We start from the raw sequence: 21,535 nt of genomic DNA on the forward strand, positions 1-21,535 counted from the left end.
GTGAGGAATATGGTTGCCGTAATTTCTGATCTTCAAACAAATTTGAGATCAGGGTACTGTCTTTTTTATCATCATCATGAATAAGTCAATAAACCAAAGTTTGCGGCATGAAGGATTGAGAGATTTACACCAGCTTTATTCTTCTGAAAATAAATTACCACATCACAAGTCTAGTGGTCCTCATTTTGTGGATTTCATTTACTTCCCCTTATCTCTCATTGATGATGTTAGATCAGGTTGTTACAAATATAATGAATGGTTGCTTTCATGGTCATGATTTTGTTAATTACACAATGTTAGTTGTTTCTCCCCATGGATCATTTCCAAGTCTTGGTGCAACCCCCCATATTAGAAACTTACTTATCGGTTAAATCTCAGCTCCTTTAATTAATTTTTACATAATACCAAATTTAGTTCTCAGTGTTTAGATCTTTTTTCCAATTTGGTCCTTAATCTTTATTTTTGTTGAACTTGACCCTCAACCTTTTTTTTAGAAAGTCGAATTTGATCATCAACTTTAAAAAAAAAAGATGAATTAATAGAAATATTGTCTAAAATATTAAACTTTTAAGCATCGTTGTCCGCATGACAATTCATATATACTTCATGTTAATTTTTGAATTTTTATAAGCTTGTTATAACTTCTTTTGAATTTTGAATTTTTTGAATATTTTTATAGTTTTTAATTTAATTATTGACATGTCATATAAGAAAAATAGTGACATATCATCATGAAGTACATGTGAACTGTCACGCGATTTGTCATGCCAACATCATAAAAAATGTTTAATGTTTTAATCAGGACTTCTGTTAAAAAATGCTATTAAACTCTTTTTGAAAGACTAATGGTCAAACATAGCTTGAAAAAAATAAGAATCAAATTGATAAAGATGTAAATATTGAGGATTAATTTTGACATTTTACCTTAAATTTATGATTTACCATTTAGTAAACCCTATAGGAGAAGTGTGTGAAGAAAGACTAGTGGCATAGTTTAGTAGAGGGGATAAGAACCACTTGAGTCAATTTCAACAATTGAAAACCCCTTTTCAATTTGATAGGATAACAGAAGAGCTCAGTCCATAAAATTGTTTGCCTTTTAAGGGTTTACAAGATAGGGACTGAGAACAAGGTGTGAAATGTGCAAAGCCTTGGCAAGTTGTTGGTCCTCTAAAAGAAAGGTAATGGAAAATGTCATAATCAATGAATGATAACCATAAAAGCTTAAGTGGGGGTTGGTTAAACAATTCCATCTTAAACCAAATCCATGTAAACGGTTTAATTATTTATCAGTCACACTAAATTTTAACCGTAAAAATAAATAAAAATTTTAACATAAAGAACTGATTTGCTCTTTCATCTAACAAATTAATTGACCTATTTTTATCTTTATACAAATAATGTTCCTTTAAAAAATTTCCATTAATTGATAGAGTTATCAGTTTTATTCATGAACTTTCAATCAGGCTTCAATGCTATGAAAAGTACTCCCTCATCTTGGAAAGTGGGAAATCATCCTTATCTTCAAAACTATCCAATGAACCCATCATGTCTCTAGCTCTAAACCAAACCCAGGCTTTGTAGGATGCTGGTCTCTACAGCTCAACCAACCTACCGCAGTTTAGTGAATACTAGGTTCAGACCATGGTGGTGAAAGGCTCCGGCTCCCATTATTTCAACTACTATATCCATATAGGGGTGCTTGCTTGCTCACCACCATTTACTTCACTTATTCGATTTTAAACATCCCATCAGTAAACTGTTGAGGCTTGAATAATCAGTCTGCAGGCAGTAAATTGTTAATTCATGATTTCAAATCACCACAGCCTCATTCCTTGTCTTATCATATGCTGAAAATTTTCACCCCATTTTGGAACCTTCTGGTTTATAGGATATTTCGGTATTGCAGGGTCTGTGTGGTATGGTGACAAGGAACCAATTGATGTAAGAGACCTCACATGCATGCAAAAAAACATTTAAGATCATTGCTATATAAGAAATAGGAATGAGGCACTGAAATTTATGACGTTTTGCCTAATCACCCCAAAGTTGGAATAAGGGGTCGCCCCACTTTGTAGAACACATCACATGTTTAGTGAGGCTGCTTAACATGAACCATAATGGTAGTGGAGTGGGCCTTATGGTTTCTTTTTTTTTTTTCTCAATTATTATTTATTTGCATTTGGTTGAAGACATCTTGTTTCTTTACGTAGTTTTATAGCTTGACTTGATATTCCATAACAATGGATCATGGTCCGGGTCATTTGCCTAATGATAGCCATTGTTTTTCCACTAAGTATGTGGAGTGTGGGCTCCCATTTCGTCGACTTTGTCCATGGTTGGTGCCGGAATCTATCAAATTATGAGAAAACTATGGGTTTATTTAGACTATTAGGGGCTACTAAATCAACCTAAATTTGTCTCATTAGTTACTGAGTTCAATCACTCCAATAATGCATGTACCATTGCAAACTGTAGTTTAAGATAAATGTTCTTATCTAGTTCTTTAGAATAAATTTACTATACCTCCTCTATGACCTAGATTTTAAATTTTCCCTTGAATTTCAAAATGTTCTTTGTAAGTCCTCATAATGTGAAGCGTATTCAAAATGCATGTTTCAACTTGTAAATATGTGTATAACTACTGTATGAACAACTTCAATATATTGTGTTAAATTTAAAAATAAAAAAAAAAGATAGTTTTCTTAAATTTTAATCACATTATCTGTCTTCTAAACATGTTAAATCCAAACTATCAATGTAGTAGGTATATATGTGTGTTTGAGTTTGATCACTTGTTTTAAGTACAGTTACATGTTCTAAATGAGTCCTTAAATTTCGAAATGCTTTAATTAAGTGAGTCTTTGGAATATCAATGTTGTATCAATCATGTCTTTTCATCAACCTACTATTAGCTTAATTGGGTGCTAAATGCCATCTCAAATATAACACGGAACATATTTAAAATGTATGGTTCAAATTGTAAACATATGTGTGTACTTATCATATAAACAACTTATATATGTCGTGTTAAAAAAATAAAAGAATAACCCTCTTAAATGTTAATGACATTATTTAACATATTAGATCTAAGATATCAATGTAGTAGGTATACATAATGATACTATCTATTCTTGTACATGTTTTTTAAAGTTTGATCACTTGTGGATTGACAATTTTGAAAATATAATTAAAATATCTTAAAATTTAAGCAGAGCATAATTTTGAGCTAGATTTAGCCTTTTGAGTAAACGTTAAGTCATCACTTGAAATTTGTTTGAAGGGTGAGGTTAGCAAAAAAAAAGCCATGTGGCTGCACCAGCTCACCCCTTGGGTCCACGCCATCTTCCTTTGTCTATTAATCTTATGCTAACTAAATTATTAATAACTGCACATGTTCTTGTATTTCATGGATAAAATGTCTTTTGGCTCTTTTCTTTTTTCTCTTTCGAGAAAAATCTTGAATGCATATTTGTATAAATGAATATTAAATTATGATATACGCAAAAAATTTATATAAATAAATATATCTTGAAGAGTTTTATTTTAAAAATAAATGAGAATCTAATTGAGTTGAATCTATCAATATAGTTTTGCATGTATCAATGTGAAAATGTCAGTTTGCATGAGGGGCAGCTCAAATAGTGGTTGGATGTGCATGGATCTTCCCTTTAATAGGATGCTAGTTAGTGAAAGGGACCTCGGTCGTTATCTTCTTATAAAAGACGAATGGTGAAAAGTATCCGCGGAGGTCATGTGGTGGATGGGTCAGACCTGAAGGTGATGGTGGCAAGAGATGGAGGATTGGAATGGATCTCAATAGTCTAGATGCTTACCAGATGCTTATGCCACCGTTTGCAACTAGCAACAAACGTTGACAGAGGTGAATTTGAGAGTTTTTCAGTTTCTTGGTATTCTGGTTTTTAGACGAGGAAAGCTCAAGTGTGATTGGAATCTATGTTTTTCTTTTGATGTTTTTTTTAAGTCCTAGGGTTTGTATTTTATTTGATTTTTTTTATTTTTTATTCTCATTAGTAAATTGTTTTTTTTATTGTCAAGCACGGGAAAAATTCATTTGTTTCGTAGATGAATAAACTAAATTCGTATAACTTATATATGTTTTCTTTTTACACAATATTTAGGATTACTAATAGTTTCTCTCTAATCTATAAATAGGAGGATAATGCGCTTCAATGCATTCGAACTCATATTCTCCTGCATTGTCAATAATGTCCATATCAATTGAGCTAAGAGTATTGACTTTTTATTAATCTTTTAAACATAAATAATTTAATATATTTTAAATATTTACATTATATTAACTAAAACCTGACTTATAATATAAATTGTATAATTTTTTTTTGTTTCTGAAATTCATTTAATATTTTGATTCACTATAGTAAGTCCCATAGACAAATTTAGAGTAAACATAGGGTAAGGAAGGGGCAGACAGCATGTGATGTGGGTTTTTGAGGCACCGACGAATGCACACATCATGGGTTTGCCCTGCCATCAATGGTAGATTTTAGTCCCCATAAGCTTTACTAATTTCTTTTCTTTTAGAAAAAGGGGAAATGTCCAAATGCCCACTGTCGGCGTATACATACAAATCTATGGAAATTATATGATACGTATTTTCCACACTTTCTTATCAATTTCATACAGTGAAGAAGCATGGCACGCACTCAATGAATAGCCAACTTAGGTGTTATATTTTGAGGGAAGGCAACTTAGGTGTTGAAGTAAAGGATTAGGCGGTGACTTTTCCATTATTGTAATTGCCTGTAAACTTGCATTCTATGGAGGTTTCTTAGCCCCTCGTTTCTATTTCTTTTCAAAAAGAACTTATATCTATCCATTTTAAATACTGTTTAAGATTTATGAGATAAATTTAAAAATTTTAAATAATAAATATTATATTTATCCATTTTTGAGGTCGGGATTAAGTTGTTTAATTTAACGAGAGCTAAAATGTAATTTTATTATTTTAATAGTTTATATTTTTATAATTTTTAAAAAATTAAATTAATTTTTTTACTATACACTAATTTAAAACCTCATAAATTTTAAAGAATCAAATTTTAATTTTATGGGAGGTTGCCGCCATTGGGTGATGGAGATGGATGGTTCACCTAAGGGGATCAGAGTAAGAGATAAGGAAGAGAAGGTTGGAGCTAGAATGTGAGATAGTACGAGAGGAGAGATAGGTTGCTTTGCCTTCAACCTTAGGCCTTGAGCCTTATTTATATGTTGTCTCTTGTTCTGAGGTGTCACATGTCAGATTGTTATTAGTAGATCAGGGACAAGTGATCTAGTGCCATAAGCTTAGGTAAAGTGACGCTATTATTTGTGTCTTAGGTCATCTTTTATAGGACATGGTAGTTAAGTTTTGATGTTGTGGCTAATAAATGAGTTTACTTATTAAGTAAGTTGTGAGATAAAAAGTTCTTACGATAAGTTTCTTCAATAGTTTATACATACCATTTATAGAATTTTATATTTAAGCCATGTGAGATATTTGATTCGAAATAAACTTTGAACGTTGAAAATTTTATACCTCAACAGTTTTTTTTTCATTCACAATAAACAAATTTTTAATAAAAATAGCATTGATTAATGTGAAAAAGATTCTGCTTAGCGACTATTTTCACTTTATACGTGTAAAGATTCGCTGGCCATTTTATAGAATTAGATCCTACATGGGACAACGGTGTTCCTGATTCCAGCTGATGATTTCTCCTAAGCTCACTTATTTTAGGCTGTAATTACGACAAAATAAAGGGCGTTTTTCAAAGGGTTCAAAATCATATGAGAAGGAGGATCACCGACGTCGTTTCATTGGGAAACGTATATGAAATCGTTTTGACCTCTTTTAAGGAAACCTTTCCTAGAATTATATTTTATAATAATGGTAAAAAAGTAATATATATTCAACAATTTTAGGTACTCTCTCTTTAACCCATAAATAAAAAGATAATGAACTTCAACGCATTTAAATTCACATCCTATTATGTTAACAACAATAATCGTACCAACCAAATTAATATAGAAATAATTCAAAGTCAAATGAGGATCAAAATCCACTTAGGTAAGGTATGGTGGAATGTGATTTAGCCCTATTTATATATGCACTTGCTTTTTAAAATTTCAGCAGATTAGTTGTGCCTATTAACATTATATTATGATATATTAAAGTTGCATACCTAAAATTTTATGAGAATTATAGTGGAGTTTTGACTTGGTTTCATTTTCGTATAATTGAGAAAGTAATTCATATCTATTTTTTTTACGGAATTAATAAAAAATTGGTCCAAAATTGAGAATATATATTTCAAAATTTAAAAATAATCAATTTATATTAAAAACACCGAGGTTTTGTTTAACATTACTTCTTAAAAGTGTTTATGGGGTTAAAAAACACTTTTGAAACTAGAAGCAATGCTGAACAGACAATTTTCTAAGTTAGAAATGCTTTTGAAAAGTACTTTTTGTTTTCAACTCAATAGTTAAAACAGTTTTTTTAAGCTTTTGCTTCTGGCAAAAGTGATTTTATCAATAAATGACAATTTTAACCTTTATATTGTATTTTATATAATATTTATATGGTGTATGTAATCATTTTTTTATTAACATTTATTATATATTTAAATTTTTATTGGTCATATTTTATTTTTTAAAATATAGTTTATAACACCATGCCTAAAATGGACATTTTATTTATCAAAAACACTTTTTGACAGCTCTTAAACTAAACTTTTCAAGAGTACTTCTCAAAATCAATTATCCAAAAACACTTTTGAAAAACACTTCTTAAAAGCAATGCTAAACTAGCTCTAAATCCATTAGGGACCTTTTATAAAATTTGACATTATTATTCTAGTATAGCTATTGGTTAGAGATGTAAAAAATAAGAATAATAAAAAAGGTTAAAATACTCCATAGGTCTTTGCACTTTTCACAAATTTAGAATTTAGTCTCTATACTTTTTGTTTTTTATAAATTAAATATCTTTATTTTTCAAATTTTAAAATTTAAGTCCAATTGTTAATTCTGTTTTTTTTTTAAATTTGTGAGTGTAACATTTCGAAATAAAAAAATATTCACTTGCAGGTAGCAGTGTAACTAGAAAATGGCTTTGTAATGAACCTAAATTTAACAAAATAATTTTAAAAATATTAACTCTTGAACCTGAATTTTGAAATCTAAGAAGTAAATAGACTAAATTATAAATTTACAAAAAATACAAGGACTTATAGAACATTTTAACCGAAATGAAATGCAGGCAGAGGAGCAAAACAAACCCCACAAATGGCAGCTTTTATAAGGTTAGAACAGGCGGAGGCAAAATCAGAATATCATTGCAATCCAAATGCAGAATTTATATTTACTTAAAGTACGGTGATAAAGTCTGACCCTTTTTTTATGTATGAGATCTTGTGGGGGCATCATTTTTAATACATGAAATACATATTTTAAATATAAGTTACACGTAATTTTTTTCTTTTATTTTTTTAAAATTGATAACAAATTTGTACGGACAACCCTATCCTTTTTTATATAATATATATATATATATATTAATATGTTTATGTGAGTCTCGTGAAGAACAATTTTTTTGGTTCCTGTTGAAGTTTCATTATTATCGGAGTGACATAATTCACTAAAGAAAAAACAAAGAAAGAAAGGGACATACTTGGCTTTGATGTGTGAAAAAACATATTATATGACATGTTAACCTCTGAATTTAGAGTTTGGTCTGATTGTATTATACTTCTAATTAAAGCAGATAAAAACAATTATCAATGATTTTGGAGGTTAAATATTCTTATTATCATAAATTGGTATTTTAAATCAAGGGTTGAAATGATGTTTTTTTTTTGTATATTAATATAGAAATAACAACTAGGGTTTGAATTTTTTTCTCCTTTAAATAGGACATGTTTGTTTTTTTTAGTAATTAACAAATTAAACAACCCGGGATTTTGAAAAAAAATAAAATTAGGTTGGGTTGGTTGAAGCTTCGAGCTTACAAACAAAAATCCCAAAACAGCTATTGTCTCTTTTTATATCTCGAATTTCAAAATGATATTATTTCATGGACAAAGTCAGAAAATTATTCTAAGCGATTAGAAATGAATAATGAACTTTTGGAGGGATAAAGTATTAACTTATAATTTCATAAAATTTGAATGATGTTTATAGTAAATTTTCCTTCTAGTCATTTAATTTAAAAAGTTACAATTTGGTCATTAAACTATTCAAAAGCTTTCATGCTATATGACTTTCTTTGTTTACATTTTTTACACCAATCGAAATTTTTTTTTCTCATTTTTCTTTTATAACTCAATTTTTTATGAAAAAACATCGGACGTCACAAATTGGTGAATCAAAATTCAAACAACTTTTTTCTTTAATCTTTGGCAATTACTAATTCATTATTGGTAAATTGTTTATCTGGTTCTAAAGTTTAATATATTTATTTAATTTTTAAAATGGTTAATTTGTTTTGAATTTATAATAAAGAAAAGTATTGAGGGTGGGTCAAAGTACTAATAGTACATCTATTAAATAATAAATTAAAACCTATTGATTCCAAGGGTAACTCACAAGTCTTGCCATTATTAGGAATTAGTAGTATATTTTTGTTAGTTGATGAAAAAGGAATATTGTGATCATAATTAAAAAATTAAATAATAGTCGATTAAATTTTACTTCGATTAATATTAGTATTGTTGTTAGTGTAGGGGAACGTGATTTCGAATGCGTTCAAACGCATTATCTTCTTATGTAACAGTTGGGAGGGGCTATAGATGATTCTAGACATTGTATTAAAAAAATGATAAGAACCTATAATAAGATTAATGTTAAAAAAAATAAAATAGGAAGAATTACTATTTTTATTTTCTTTATTTATGTAATTGAGAAGAAAAAATAAAATAAAAAATATATATATTATTCTTATTTATAGGTTGAATATATGAAACTGTATCATATTTTTATCAAAAATCAAGGATTTTTAAATGAATTATATATATAAGTGAAGATATTAAACTTATCAATAAATTTTTTTATTTATAAAATATAATGTAAGTCAAATTTTGTTTTATATTAAAAATATGGGACGCTCCTGCTAAAAAAACAAAGAGAAAATACCTAATCCATTAACATTAGGTAGATGTAGGCACAAACAAGACTCGTTTTAGTTCTATTTACTGCACGTGTCCCAAAGCGGACAATAGAAACCCCGAACCAATGTGGTAAGAACTAGGGACACAATCTAATCCATCAAACCAATTTTCATCAAATTTCAAAAATAAATAAATTATAATACAAATATAAGAAGTTAAAATAAAATAGATTAAATCCAGTTCAAACAATCTTTTAACCGCTTTTTATTCGTTTTAATTGATTTTTTAATAGTTCAATTAATTTTGTACCGGTTTAATCTCGACACCGGTTGAATCATTAATTCTAAATTCGACAAATTAATCCAATTCGGTTCTAATAATCCTACTCCAAATCAATCCATTATCTGAATTTGTTTACTTTTACAGATAACATATTCATATATTTAAATCAATTATTTTATTTACTTTTTAAACTTCTAGTTTTTTAAAAAGTATATTTTTATACTCACTGAACGAAAATATTTAATTGATTATGGTCTTCGATAGATAATTAACTAAATTAATTTATATTTTGTTAGTAATAATAAAATTTAATGCAAACAATTAGACTTGATTATGGGTCAGATCAGGTCGAAACAATATTTTAGGCTTGTTTTTTAAGCCAAGCTTGACCTCACCCAAAAAAATGAGCTTAAAATTCTGCCCAAGCCCAATCCAAATTAAAAATATTAAACCGAGCTCGACCTGGCTTGGCCATATTAAATTCTTTTAGATTATTTTTTTATATAAAAAATTTAAAAATATATAATACATCACATACACTAAAAACATTAAAATAAATGTTTCTTAAAATTTTAAAAATACATTAAAAAAATTTATATTTAAATAAAAATAAAATAATTACAACTTGGCAAGAAAAAGCCTACAAAATAATAACAAAATTAAAAATGAAACAATAGTTATACAAAATCCAAACAGTAACAATAAAATAGTAGTAAAACAGCGAATTCGAGTCAAGCCAAGCTTGAGAATAAAATTTGCTCGAGAAAATAAGCCTTATTTTTTGTCCAAACCTATTTTTCGAGTTTACGTTTTTTCTCAAATACTCCCACTTTTCAAATTGACCTTCTGACTTGAATAAAAAACCTGATCATCCGACCCGTGATCAGGTCAAATTGTATAGCAAGATCACAAAATGGGATTCAAATATTTAGCAAAAATTACAGATACGTAGTCTTTCTTAACATTAATACGATTCAATCTCCAAAAAATTCCAAACAGAAACATTCAAAAATAAATCCTATATTGTATGTACTAAAATGGTGTAATTTGATAAAACTGAAACGAAAGAAATCCCGTGAATCACTTTACCAAGTCCAAAATTTTCAATTTCCGTGTCTACGCCATTACCGCACTACCAAACAAAACCAACTCACAACATTAAATAAATAGCTCCAATCCTCTGCATCCCATTCTCATTGTATCCTTTTAGCCGGCGCCTCCTTATTTGACACGTCACTATTTTTCTCACCGACAGAGGAACGCGTTGCACTGGGCCCGCATTTTGTTCCCCCTTTTTTTCTCAAAAATAAATATTGTTTTTCTCAAAAATCTACTATGGTTGCATGTGAAGTGATGTTTTATTATTACAACCAGAAATTCTCCAAATAAATAATACGAGTAAATGTGGTATGATATTTTTTGGCATGAATTTGGATCTTGATCCAATGCATATATCTAGTCCTCCTGTCACATTATCCAATGTGATGTGAGTATAGTAATAGTTATCGATATTATGTAATAAATACAAAAGTTTTTACATTATTGATTCAGATCAAGACATAGTTCAACCGATCCAATTTTGGTTTTCTATCCTATATTCTAACTTTTGTATTTCAGTCCATTTTTATTTATGACAAATCATTCGTCTTAACCCAGAAATCTTAGAATAATGAGTGCTTGGATGATGGCTGGTGGGGTTGCCTGTGTTTGGAACATGGAAACTTGTCTAAAGTTTAAAAGTCAAAAAGAAATATACGGCGCACACTAAATCTTAAACTCAATTGCTATGGATATTATTGTCAATACAAAAAGATATTGATTCGTGTGTATTAAAGCATATTATTGTCTAAAGTTGGGAGAGACTCATAAAATCCAGGTTTTGCTCCATTACACTAAACCTATACATCATTTGACAGAAAAAGGTATTGTGTTTTTTTACCTGCAGACAATAACAAAAGTTGAATCTTGTATTTCAATTTTTTTGATAAATATATAAAGGTGTTGTATTTTTATTCTATCTGTAACCAGTAACGATTGTCGAAAATTACCCTCCAAAAATTTTCGTATATGCAATAGTGGTTCATAAAAAAGAATCAATTGGTCAATCACGTCACTGTCTGTCTTTGCGATGTAATTCGTAACTCTGTTGGCTTCCTTCTAAATATGTCTGAACTTAATTTCTCACGATTTCAAACACCACCAATGAATGCCTTTAATTTCATTTCAAAAGAGTTGAATCACCACAGCACTACCACATTCTAATATTGTATTTCAACACTTTTTAATTATATATATAATTAATGCTAAAAAGGAAATTAAATTAGTGTTAAAAACAAGGGTAAACGATGCCTAAAACCAGTGATGCAAAGTCAATCTGAATTCTAGGGAGATTATTAGTATGAGGCATAAAAAAAAAAGACAAAGGAAGGGGTTGCCAAATGCCAGAGTGTAGCCTTTCCAGCACAAGTAGAATACCATGTTTTAATAAAAACAAAAGAACAGTCATCATCTTATGAGATCTACGTTCATTCAGTATTGACGAAGTCAGCTGTCGGTTTATTCACTTTCTCTAACCTAAATTTTGCACTGAAATAATTTCTACAGGTAAAAGTATTATCGAAATCTCGATATTACGAGTTAAATTTACCAAATGCTAAAACAAGTTTTCTGCAAAAGTAATGTGGCGAGAGTCTCTTTTCCAGACAACTTTCTTTTTCAAGATTATATATTTATTCAATTCTTCACTCTAAAGTCTTAAATAATCAAATAAATTATTAGTGATTTGAGATTTGATTAATAAAAATATATTAAAATAAAATAAATTGAAAGTTACAGTTGGAATCGAACACTACTGATGGCTGTTTAGCGCGTTTATCATAGAGAAAAAAAAGGCAACTTGTTTATCATCATTTATTAATAGCTTTTTGCATGTATCTAATTCATACCATTTTTCATTTGATTAGTTTTCTTCTTTTCTTTTTATTTTTTCAGCTTTTTCACGAGCAGTGTCGTGATTGGGTCGATACAAAAACCGCCTACACACTCTTTAGAGTATATCAAAGAGAGCTCGCCATTAACAAGAGCAAATAAAAAGAGTTTTTTTTTTTAAAGTTTAAAACTAATGGAACGTGCTTCTTATTAGATCATAATTTGATGAAATCTCGCTTATTTTAAGCTGGTTTTGCGCTATCTTTCTATTTGCAGCTCTGCTCCTACAAACAAGGTACTGTTTTTGTTTTTGTTTTTGTAAAAGAAAATTTCTTACTGTTTTTGGATTTGTTAGATTCGATACCATTCCGATTTTCTAATGATTGATCCAAAATGGGTTTTCTTCATTTTAATCTGGGTTTTCATTAAATTCTTCGTATCGGGCAGCTAAGAGACGTGAATTTTAATGGGAAATTAATGATTTTTGAATGGAAACGAGCTTACCCTTTAATGCTTTCAGGTGGCGGAACTCACTCAAAGTTTATTTTATGGAAATGTATTTACTTCACTTTCCTTTATTTCCTTCGAATCTTACATTTTTCCCTTTTCTAACTTCCCCCCCTTTTGCTGTTTCAGTCTTTGGAATCGTTCAAAAAAAAACGCCACTTCTTCATTTTTTTTTCCTTTCACTCTTTAAAATTTGCTTTTGTAAGAGGTTCATTGTTTAGCAGGGTTTATGAATCTGGTATCTTAAAATTGGGGAAAAGATGTCATTTGATCTTATTTCTGTGCAGAGTTTCTTTACTTTAAGTTAAACCATTTCAGGGTTATCCTTATTAAGATTTAACATTTTTTAGAGTAGTATTACTAGCTTGGCTTGTTTCATAAGAGTGATTTGAGTAGAATATATATTTACTCGTTTCAACTTTAACAGCTCCTCTGAGTTATGTTTGCATATTTATTTTCCTGTGGCTAACTGTTGGGGATTTCCAGGTTTGAACGATGTCCCGGCCTCTGCCTCTGCATCGAGGTGTATCTGGAATGCGGAACTTGAGTAACAGCAATGATTTTTGGGATTCTGAAGTGAAAGATAAAACGGAAAAGGAAGATTTGGATAGAAATCGTGCTTCTGATCAGAGCTATTTATCTCTCAGGTTTCCTTTTCGTTTACTTTGTCCGGATAATTCTCCTTCCAAATATGGTATCACTGAGAATGGTTTTGCATCTGATCCCTTCAGCGTTGGGAGTCCGAGAAGCCGGCATAAGTTAACAGTGCTGTTTTTGAAGTTAAGTTTAGTTGTGATTGTGATTCTTGCTCTCACTGGATCGTTTTGGTGGACACTCTCCATTTCGACATTGTCTAGGGGTCATATATTTCATGGTTATAGGCGACTTCAAGAGCAGCTTGTTTTGGATTTGTGGGATATAGGGGAACTTTCACTTGGTGCTTCAAGGATGAAAGAAATCGACTTCTGTCCCGAGGAGTCTGAGAATCATATTCCTTGCTTTAACATTTCAGAGAATCTTGCTTTGGGTTATTCTGATGGTAGCGAGTATGACCGGCAATGTGGACAAGGCTCAAGGCAAAGTTGTTTAGTTCTTCCACCCGTGAACTATAAAATTCCACTTAGATGGCCAACTGGGAGAGATGTCATTTGGGTTGCAAATGTCAAAATTACTGGTCAAGAGGTGTTCACCTCTGGCAGTTTAACCAAGAGGTAAGTGGACGTTTCTTTTGTAAGTCTACTTTCTTGTCCAACTGCCTTCATTTCCCCACTCCTCGATTTATTTCTTATGGAAATGTATTTCTTTAACTCCTCGATTTACACAATTGCAGAATGATGATGCTGGAGGAAGAGCAGATTTCATTCCGATCAGCATCACTTATGTTTGATGGTGTGGAAGACTATTCCCATCAGATTGCTGAAATGATTGGATTGAGAAATGAATCTAACTTCATACAAGCTGGGGTAAGTGGGACTTTTCCTACCTCGGATCATATTTGTACACTGTTCCATTGTTCTAGTAAGGTTATAGTTGTTATTTCCTTTATCACTTGACACTTGACGGCATGGACAATTTTTTATTATTTTTTTGGGCCAACTACGAGTAACTTTTTTATGATACGTTTAATTGCCACCCTTGGTTTGCACATTGCAATCTTGGTAATATGGGCTAAATTAGCTTAAACCCTTCCTAGTATCTACTATGAAGAAGACTGGTATTTCGCAGTGCCATCATTTCATTAGTTTCTTCTGCATTAAAAATAATAGCAGTTAGTGTTTCTAGTCCCCTTGCGCTGTCTGAGTTTAAAACTACTGTTGCAGGTCAGAACCATCTTGGATATAGGATGTGGTTATGGAAGCTTTGGAGCACATCTTTTTTCCAAACAGCTCTTAACCATGTGCATTGCAAATTATGAGTCATCAGGCAGTCAAGTCCAACTCACTCTAGAAAGGGGCCTTCCTGCAATGATCGGTTCTTTCAATTCAAAACAATTGCCATATCCATCTCTTTCGTTTGATATGCTGCATTGTGCACGCTGCGGTATTGACTGGGATGAAAAAGGTATCAGTTAACTGTTTAAAACTTGCTTATATAGAATTTGCTGCTTCTTTCCCCATCTTTTCATCCCTCTCCCCCTACCCAAGCATGTTCATTGTTCTATATATGATAACCGCTAGCTGAAATGAAAGGTCCTACAAATTTGCCTCACCTTTATCAACTTGTGTTTTCTTTAGTTTTGATCTGTGACCATATTTTCACTTCTATATGCTACTTCTGCCAATGTTTTTGTATTTGAGCCTTTCGTAATTAACATTTTATGCTAAATGTGTGCTACAGATGGTATTTTCTTGATTGAAGTTGATAGAGTTCTAAAGCCTGGTGGATACTTTGTATGGACTTCACCTCTTACAAATGTTCAGAGTTTTCTTCGTAACAAAGAGAAGCAGAAAAGGTGGAACTTTGTTCGTGATTTTGCAGAAAATCTCTGCTGGGAGTTGATGTCACAACAAGAGGAAACTGTGTTGTGGAAAAAGACCAGTAAAAAAAATTGTTACAATTCCAGGTAAGGCAATTTTCTTTTGATTTACATTCATTTTCTTCAAAAGTGAATGTATTTTGACCAAATGAATTATTGGAACAATCCTAATAATTATTGGAACAATCCTAATAACCTAACTATTTGTGTCCAGGAAGCCTGGTTCTGGTCCTCCTATTTGTAGCAAAGGACAAGACGTTGAATCTCCATATTATCGACCTCTGCAGAACTGTATAGGTGGTACGCATAGCCGCCGATGGCTTCCTATTGAGGAGAGACCCACCTGGCCTTCTAGGTCTAACTTGAACAAGAATGAACTTGCTCTTTATGGTAATTTGATGCTCTTTGTATGCTAGGCACCAATATAAGAAATTTCGGTCTGTTACCTTTTTTTATTTATCTGTTTGCTTATATTTTGGCAGGATTACACTCCGAAGAACTCAATGAGGATACCACAGACTCTAGAACAGCTGTTCGTAATTACTGGTCACTGCTGTCACCCCTAATATTCTCGGATCATCCAAAGAGACCTGGTGACGAGGATCCTTCTCCACCTTATAACATGCTCAGAAATGTTCTAGATATGAATGCTCGTTATGGTGGTTTAAATGCTGCATTACTGGAAGCAGGGAAGTCTGTCTGGGTTATGAATGTAGTCTCAACAAGTGGACCTAACTACCTTCCCCTCATTCTTGACAGGGGCTATGTTGGTGTATTACATGATTGGTATGTCTCTTCTCTAGCTAAACTTTTTAAGGTTTTGTTCTATTGTCGTAATACACCCTTATCGTAATTGTATGCATCCTGCATTACTCATATAAGACTTAAATTGAGCAACTCTATTTGAGGATGTCTATTCTGTTTATGGTTTGGTGTCAATGAAACTTGAATGAAGTTAGGACATAGTGTTACTTCTATTTCACAGTTGATTAACTGCTCTTACTTTTAAAGATGTGATATGCTTTGCCATTGAAGCATTTTCCAGCAACATATGCGTTTCACTTTTCATGTTTTCATGTCTTATGATCCATCTGTATCTCTTTCAGGTGTGAAGCATTTCCAACATATCCTAGAACTTATGACATGGTCCACGCAGATGGACTTCTATCCCTTGAGACTAGTCAACATCGGAGATGCACCATGCTTGATCTATTCACTGAGATAGATCGGTTGCTTCGTCCTGAGGTACTACAACTAAGCTATCAATTATCAATCCGGGCCTCCTTTAGCTCCTTTTATGGTTACCTTACTGTTTCTAAACCCATGACTAGACCTTTCAAATGGTTCCTATCATTTTGTCAGCTACTGCTATGTTCTAATATGTGATACATGTGATGGTTGGTGCAGGGTTGGATACTAATCCGTGACGCCGCTCCTCTTGTTGAATCAGCCAGAGCTCTAACGACACGGTTGAAGTGGGATGCCAGAATCATAGAAATTGAAAGTAACAGCGATGAGAGGCTCCTCATTTGTCAGAAACCTTTCTTCAAGAAGCAAGCAATGTGAGAACAATTTCTCCATTAAACCCTAGTTTATGTCTTGGTATTCAAACTCCTTCTGTGCAAGTTACCTAATCATCATAAAGCTCCACCATGGAAAGAGGAATACCATATATTTTGAACAGAAAGAAGCAAGAAAAAAATGAACCAATGGTGACAACAACTCCTATGGAGCCGTAAGGCGAACATAGGGCCTTGTAATTACTCGATTGAGGTACCATTGCAAGTGAGAACTATAGGGTGAGATTTTAAAAATTTTCATGTTTACGTCTCATTATGATTATACAAACACATGATTAAGATTGTGAAAGATGATTACAGAATAAGCAAGTGCTGTTAGCTGTGCAGTATAGAAAACAAAAAAAAAAAGAAAAAGAAAAAAGGAGGGATTTCTTGACAGTGTCATTTATGATGAAGTTTTTTATTCTTCATTTTATTATTCTCTATGATACCATTTATATTCAATGAAGGAAACTCATACTGAATAGTTTTTATTCATTGAACTTGTGCTTTTGTCAGATGTAGTTGAATGTTGTGTATGCAGTATTGTATGTATATGGAAAGCATATAGCAGATCATTAAAGTTGCAGAAATGAATGCATGTGATTCACAGTTATGGTGCATGGATGTGAAAATGCAGTGTTAGATGGTGGGGGGCTTGGACCTTCCATATCTAATGCAGTGTTATATTGGAATTTAATTTGAGCGTTGAGTATTGTACTGGATTGAGAAGTATACTTAACAAATGGAAGAATCTGCAGGGATCAAATGATAAGGATAGGTAGTACATTTTGGTTGGTTGATGAAAATGCTTGCATTCAATGCCCCTTCATTAAGCTAATGACGTCAAAGTATTGCACTAATCTTTGGTACCATCATTCAAGCTTTCTATGATTCAATGCTATATATCTACTTTTGATAACTTATTCAATTAATTTTTGTTTTTAATGTTAAGTTAATAAAATATTCATTATTTTTAAACATTGTTTAGTAAAAACTTTCAACTGTTAGAACCATTTGATACATTTCTCCACTCAACTTTATATGATTCAAGTTGCTTTTGGCCAACTATATTTTAAAAGGTTAAATTCTACTTTTAGTCCCATATGTTATGGATTCAATATTAATATTTTATTTTGGTCATTTTCAGGTCTTGTAACCAAATAGTATGCTATTTTTTAAAATTTGATGCATAACATCATATCGGTTTGTTATCTTCACATATTACTCGTAAAAATTCAATTAATAGATTTAAGGAGTATCGTTTGTAGTAAAATTGAAATTTTGAAATGTGAAAAATATAGTGACTAAGAATGATCTAGTTGGATAACATAGATTAAATTTACAACTTTACGCGTAATAGAGGATTAATAATAAAATTTAACCATATATATTCAATTGCTAATGTTTGGTCAGGACTAAAATTTATCAAATTAAAGTACAAGTAGTAAATCCAAGACTTATACAAAATAAAAGGTCGAATAGCAGAATTTGACCTTTTTAAAACAACATGAAACATGGCAAGGGACATTATTCCCTCACATATATTAACATAAAACTTCAAAAAGAGTATCAATTCATTATAGTTTTCCCATGCCTCTCAACCTTAGCACATTTCAATCCTACTGAGAAAAAAACAGACAACACTCCTTGAACCAGCTTCCAGTCCCTCAAATTTAGCAGACAGCAGGAGAGACCAGATGGTAAGCAGAAACCTATGCACTTGGTTTACCATTGAACGTTTTACATGTTTTGTTTTTCCATATATATGGTAGCTGTTCATATTGTAGCAAAATTAAAGAGGAAAGAGAGGTGATAATAAAGGTATCATATCAGTAGAGCTGTATGACATGTTTTTGTGCTTTCAGATCCCATGGTATATGTAGGGGATCTTTGCATTTTTATTCAACTTTGGACTTCAGAAGTTTGGTGTGTGGGAGCAATGTTAACATCATTGAGTTGGAACCATGTCATCAAAATCAAAGTTGCTCTCAAAATAAGAATCTATTATTAAAGTGCTAAATTGAATAATTGAGTTAATATGAACTACCTACACTGAAATTAATTCACATACATATACAAATTGCAAATGGAACCTACAAAACTCACAAATTCACATCCCAAGGAAAAGACTGCTCGTGGAAAGCCAAAATCTTTAAATTGATTGATATAGCTTTTTGTTGCTTAACATGATGTCTGACTGGTTTAATTATTGGTGATTTGTTTCTTTGCTTTAAAATGAAATCTAATTATTGCTGTTGTTTATGAGATTTGTTTTTGAAGTGTGAATGTTAGTCGTCATTATAATCGAAATAAAACTTTTGAGCTTTCAATGATATTGATATTTTAGAAGTATGTAAGTTCAATTATGAAATCAATAGTTTACTGAAAATTGGATTAGATCGGGTCAAACAACTGGATACTTTCAATTGTGAAGATTAAAACGGAATAGCATTGAAAAAATATATCCAACAATTTAATTTTATATTGGTCTTTATTATTAAATTGTATCTTACTATTTTAGCTGCTAACGAGAAATGGATTAAATAAATAATTCAAAGAATTCTAAAAAGATAAAAAAAATCAATCGAAGTCAAGAAAGAGATATTTGTTAGGATTATAATTTAGGTAAATTACATCGGTACTCATTCTTAGTCATCTAACTATGAAAAATTAAAAAATAGTCACTCAATTATTCAATTTTGTTTTTTTTGGTCCATTTCTTTTAACTATTGCTCTTAATGTTTACCTAGTGTCAAATTGGCATTGATTTTAAAAAGTTTAACCCTCAAAGTCTCATATTGTGTCAATTTAATCGTAATTCTAAAAAAAATAAAAATTATAAAAAAAATACATGAGTTTTCCAAAAATAATAATAAAATATAATAAATTAAAAAATGAAAATTGTAAAAAAAAATATAAATACATAAAAATAAATTAGATCAAATATAAATAAACTTTATATACTAATAAGTAGTTGGAAGACGTGGAAGTGGACTTCTTCCCCAAGCATTTGTGTCAAGTTTGAATCCTAGAGTTGACATTGTTGGGAGTGCTTTATTTGAATACCATCATTGATTAGAATATCTATACTCAGACCTTGAATATCATTTTCTCCTTTATTTTCCATTTCTTAAATAGACACATATCCTTTTAGGAAAATTATTTGATATACCGTCAATTAAGTTTTTAGGCTTTCATAAGTAAGGTTAAGAGGCTGAAAAGTGTCAAATAATAATAAAATATTAAAAAGATACTTTAAAAAAGAGAAACATGTCAATTTTTTAAAACTACTTGTAGAATAATAATAAAAAGTATATTACTAGTATACCGAATACTCACCTATCTTTTCAACACTTCTCTACAACCACAACTCCCACAGCTAACCCACTAGGTACACCAGCAATTCACTGTCTAACACTTAAGTTTTAGCGACGATCAATATTTGTCAGCACAATTAGTTCTGCATTGACAGATGTTTAATCCGTTAGTATAGGTAAACTTATACCGACACATATTTTATCTATTGATATAAGTAAATTTATTGTGGCGGTCAAATGATATCCAACAATATAGTTATGATGTATATTGACAGTATTACTTTAACCATTAGTATATACGAGCTTTGACAAAAAAATCCACTTTTTTTTTTATAATGGTGATATTGTTTTAATTTATAATTTAAATTTAGTTTCATAAAAGAAAAAGAAAATTATCCTCCCTCAAAATCTACACTTACGACAAAAAGAACAAGTTCAATGAAATGAAGAAATACTTGATCTTGATGTAAGTGATGTATCCTTAAACTTTCTATTTATGGGTAAAAATCGTTGGTTTCTCACAACTTATTGATAATTTTTTAGAAAAAATCAACATTTTTCGTTTCTCTTAAATTTCACATATACTTTTTGTTTCCTATTTGCTTCATAATCTACGAAAACTCTACTATATGCTAAAAAAATGTACATACCAAAATTTCTAATGTTTTCCAAGTGCTTTTGTTAAAATATTTTATAATCATTGGATTCGAGCGTACAACAAAATTGTCCCGAAATCTTAAGCGTGCAATACTCCCACTTTAGCCATTCACTTGCCTATATTCTGCCACCCGTTTACTCAGATTTTTTTAATCTTATTTTATGTAATTTGTGATTTATTGATTTTAATGGTATCTATATTTCTTGGTTTTTTAGGTATCCTTCCCAATTTCATGTCCATCCACACTAGAGGTCGGCCCGGCCCGACAGCCCGCCCGAAATATGAGAGAGTTTGGGTAAAAATATAGGCCCGAAATATGGGCTTGGGGAAAAAACGAGGCCCGTTTATAAAACAGGCCGGGCCTCGGGCACCACTTTTTTGGCCCAGGCCCAGCCCAGCCCGATATAATAAATATATTTATTTTTTAAATTTTTTAATTTTAAAATATTTTTAAAATACTTTTTTATTATTTTTAATTTTAAAATATTTTTAAAATACTTTTTTTTATTTTTTAAAATAAATTTTTGGTATTTATTAAAAAAATTGACCGGGCCAGGCCGGGCCTGGGCAAAATTTTAGGCCCATCTTTCAGGCCGGGCCGGGCCCAGGCTAAATTTTTTATGGGCTCGGCCCGGCCCGGCCCATGAGCACCTCTAATCCACGCAAATCTGGCCTTA

General features: G+C 31.1%; 1 protein-coding gene across 7 annotated transcripts; it reads left to right on the forward strand.

The window, feature by feature from the left end:
- Nucleotides 1-12,171: 12,171 nt before the first annotated feature.
- Nucleotides 12,172-17,378, forward strand: LOC107901463 (probable pectin methyltransferase QUA2). Of its 7 annotated transcripts, XM_041095109.1 has the most exons (11): nucleotides 12,172-12,301; nucleotides 12,402-12,633; nucleotides 13,332-13,492; nucleotides 13,577-14,056; nucleotides 14,176-14,308; nucleotides 14,666-14,906; nucleotides 15,183-15,408; nucleotides 15,536-15,711; nucleotides 15,804-16,107; nucleotides 16,428-16,566; nucleotides 16,729-17,378. In XM_041095109.1, the coding sequence occupies exons 3-11, from the start codon at nucleotides 13,341-13,343 to the stop codon at nucleotides 16,885-16,887; spliced, it is 2,010 nt and encodes a 669-aa protein (XP_040951043.1). In that variant the 5' UTR covers nucleotides 12,172-12,301; nucleotides 12,402-12,633; nucleotides 13,332-13,340; the 3' UTR covers nucleotides 16,888-17,378. The 7 variants fall into 7 exon arrangements, with proteins under 7 accessions (XP_040951043.1, XP_040951041.1, XP_016682968.1 ...); XM_016827482.2 differs by lacking the exon at nucleotides 12,172-12,301 and having other exon boundaries at nucleotides 12,359-12,633; XM_016827483.2 differs by lacking the exons at nucleotides 12,172-12,301; nucleotides 12,402-12,633 and adding an exon at nucleotides 12,907-13,083.
- Nucleotides 17,379-21,535: the final 4,157 nt, after the last annotated feature.

This window comes from Gossypium hirsutum, chromosome D06, assembly GCF_007990345.1.
Source record: "Gossypium hirsutum isolate 1008001.06 chromosome D06, Gossypium_hirsutum_v2.1, whole genome shotgun sequence".
In the NCBI taxonomy this organism is placed as follows: domain Eukaryota; kingdom Viridiplantae; phylum Streptophyta; class Magnoliopsida; order Malvales; family Malvaceae; genus Gossypium; species Gossypium hirsutum.

Excerpts from the sequence above, each read along its gene's own strand:
- LOC107901463 (XM_041095107.1), top strand. The coding sequence starts at position 13,341 with ATGTCCCGGCCTCTGCCTCTGCATCGAGGTGTATCTGGAATGCGGAAC. Across the intron at positions 14,907-15,182 it reads TATTGACTGGGATGAAAAAG|ATGGTATTTTCTTGATTGAA; the intron begins GTATCAGTTAAC and ends TGTGTGCTACAG. Across the intron at positions 15,712-15,803 it reads GAATGAACTTGCTCTTTATG|GATTACACTCCGAAGAACTC; the intron begins GTAATTTGATGC and ends ATATTTTGGCAG.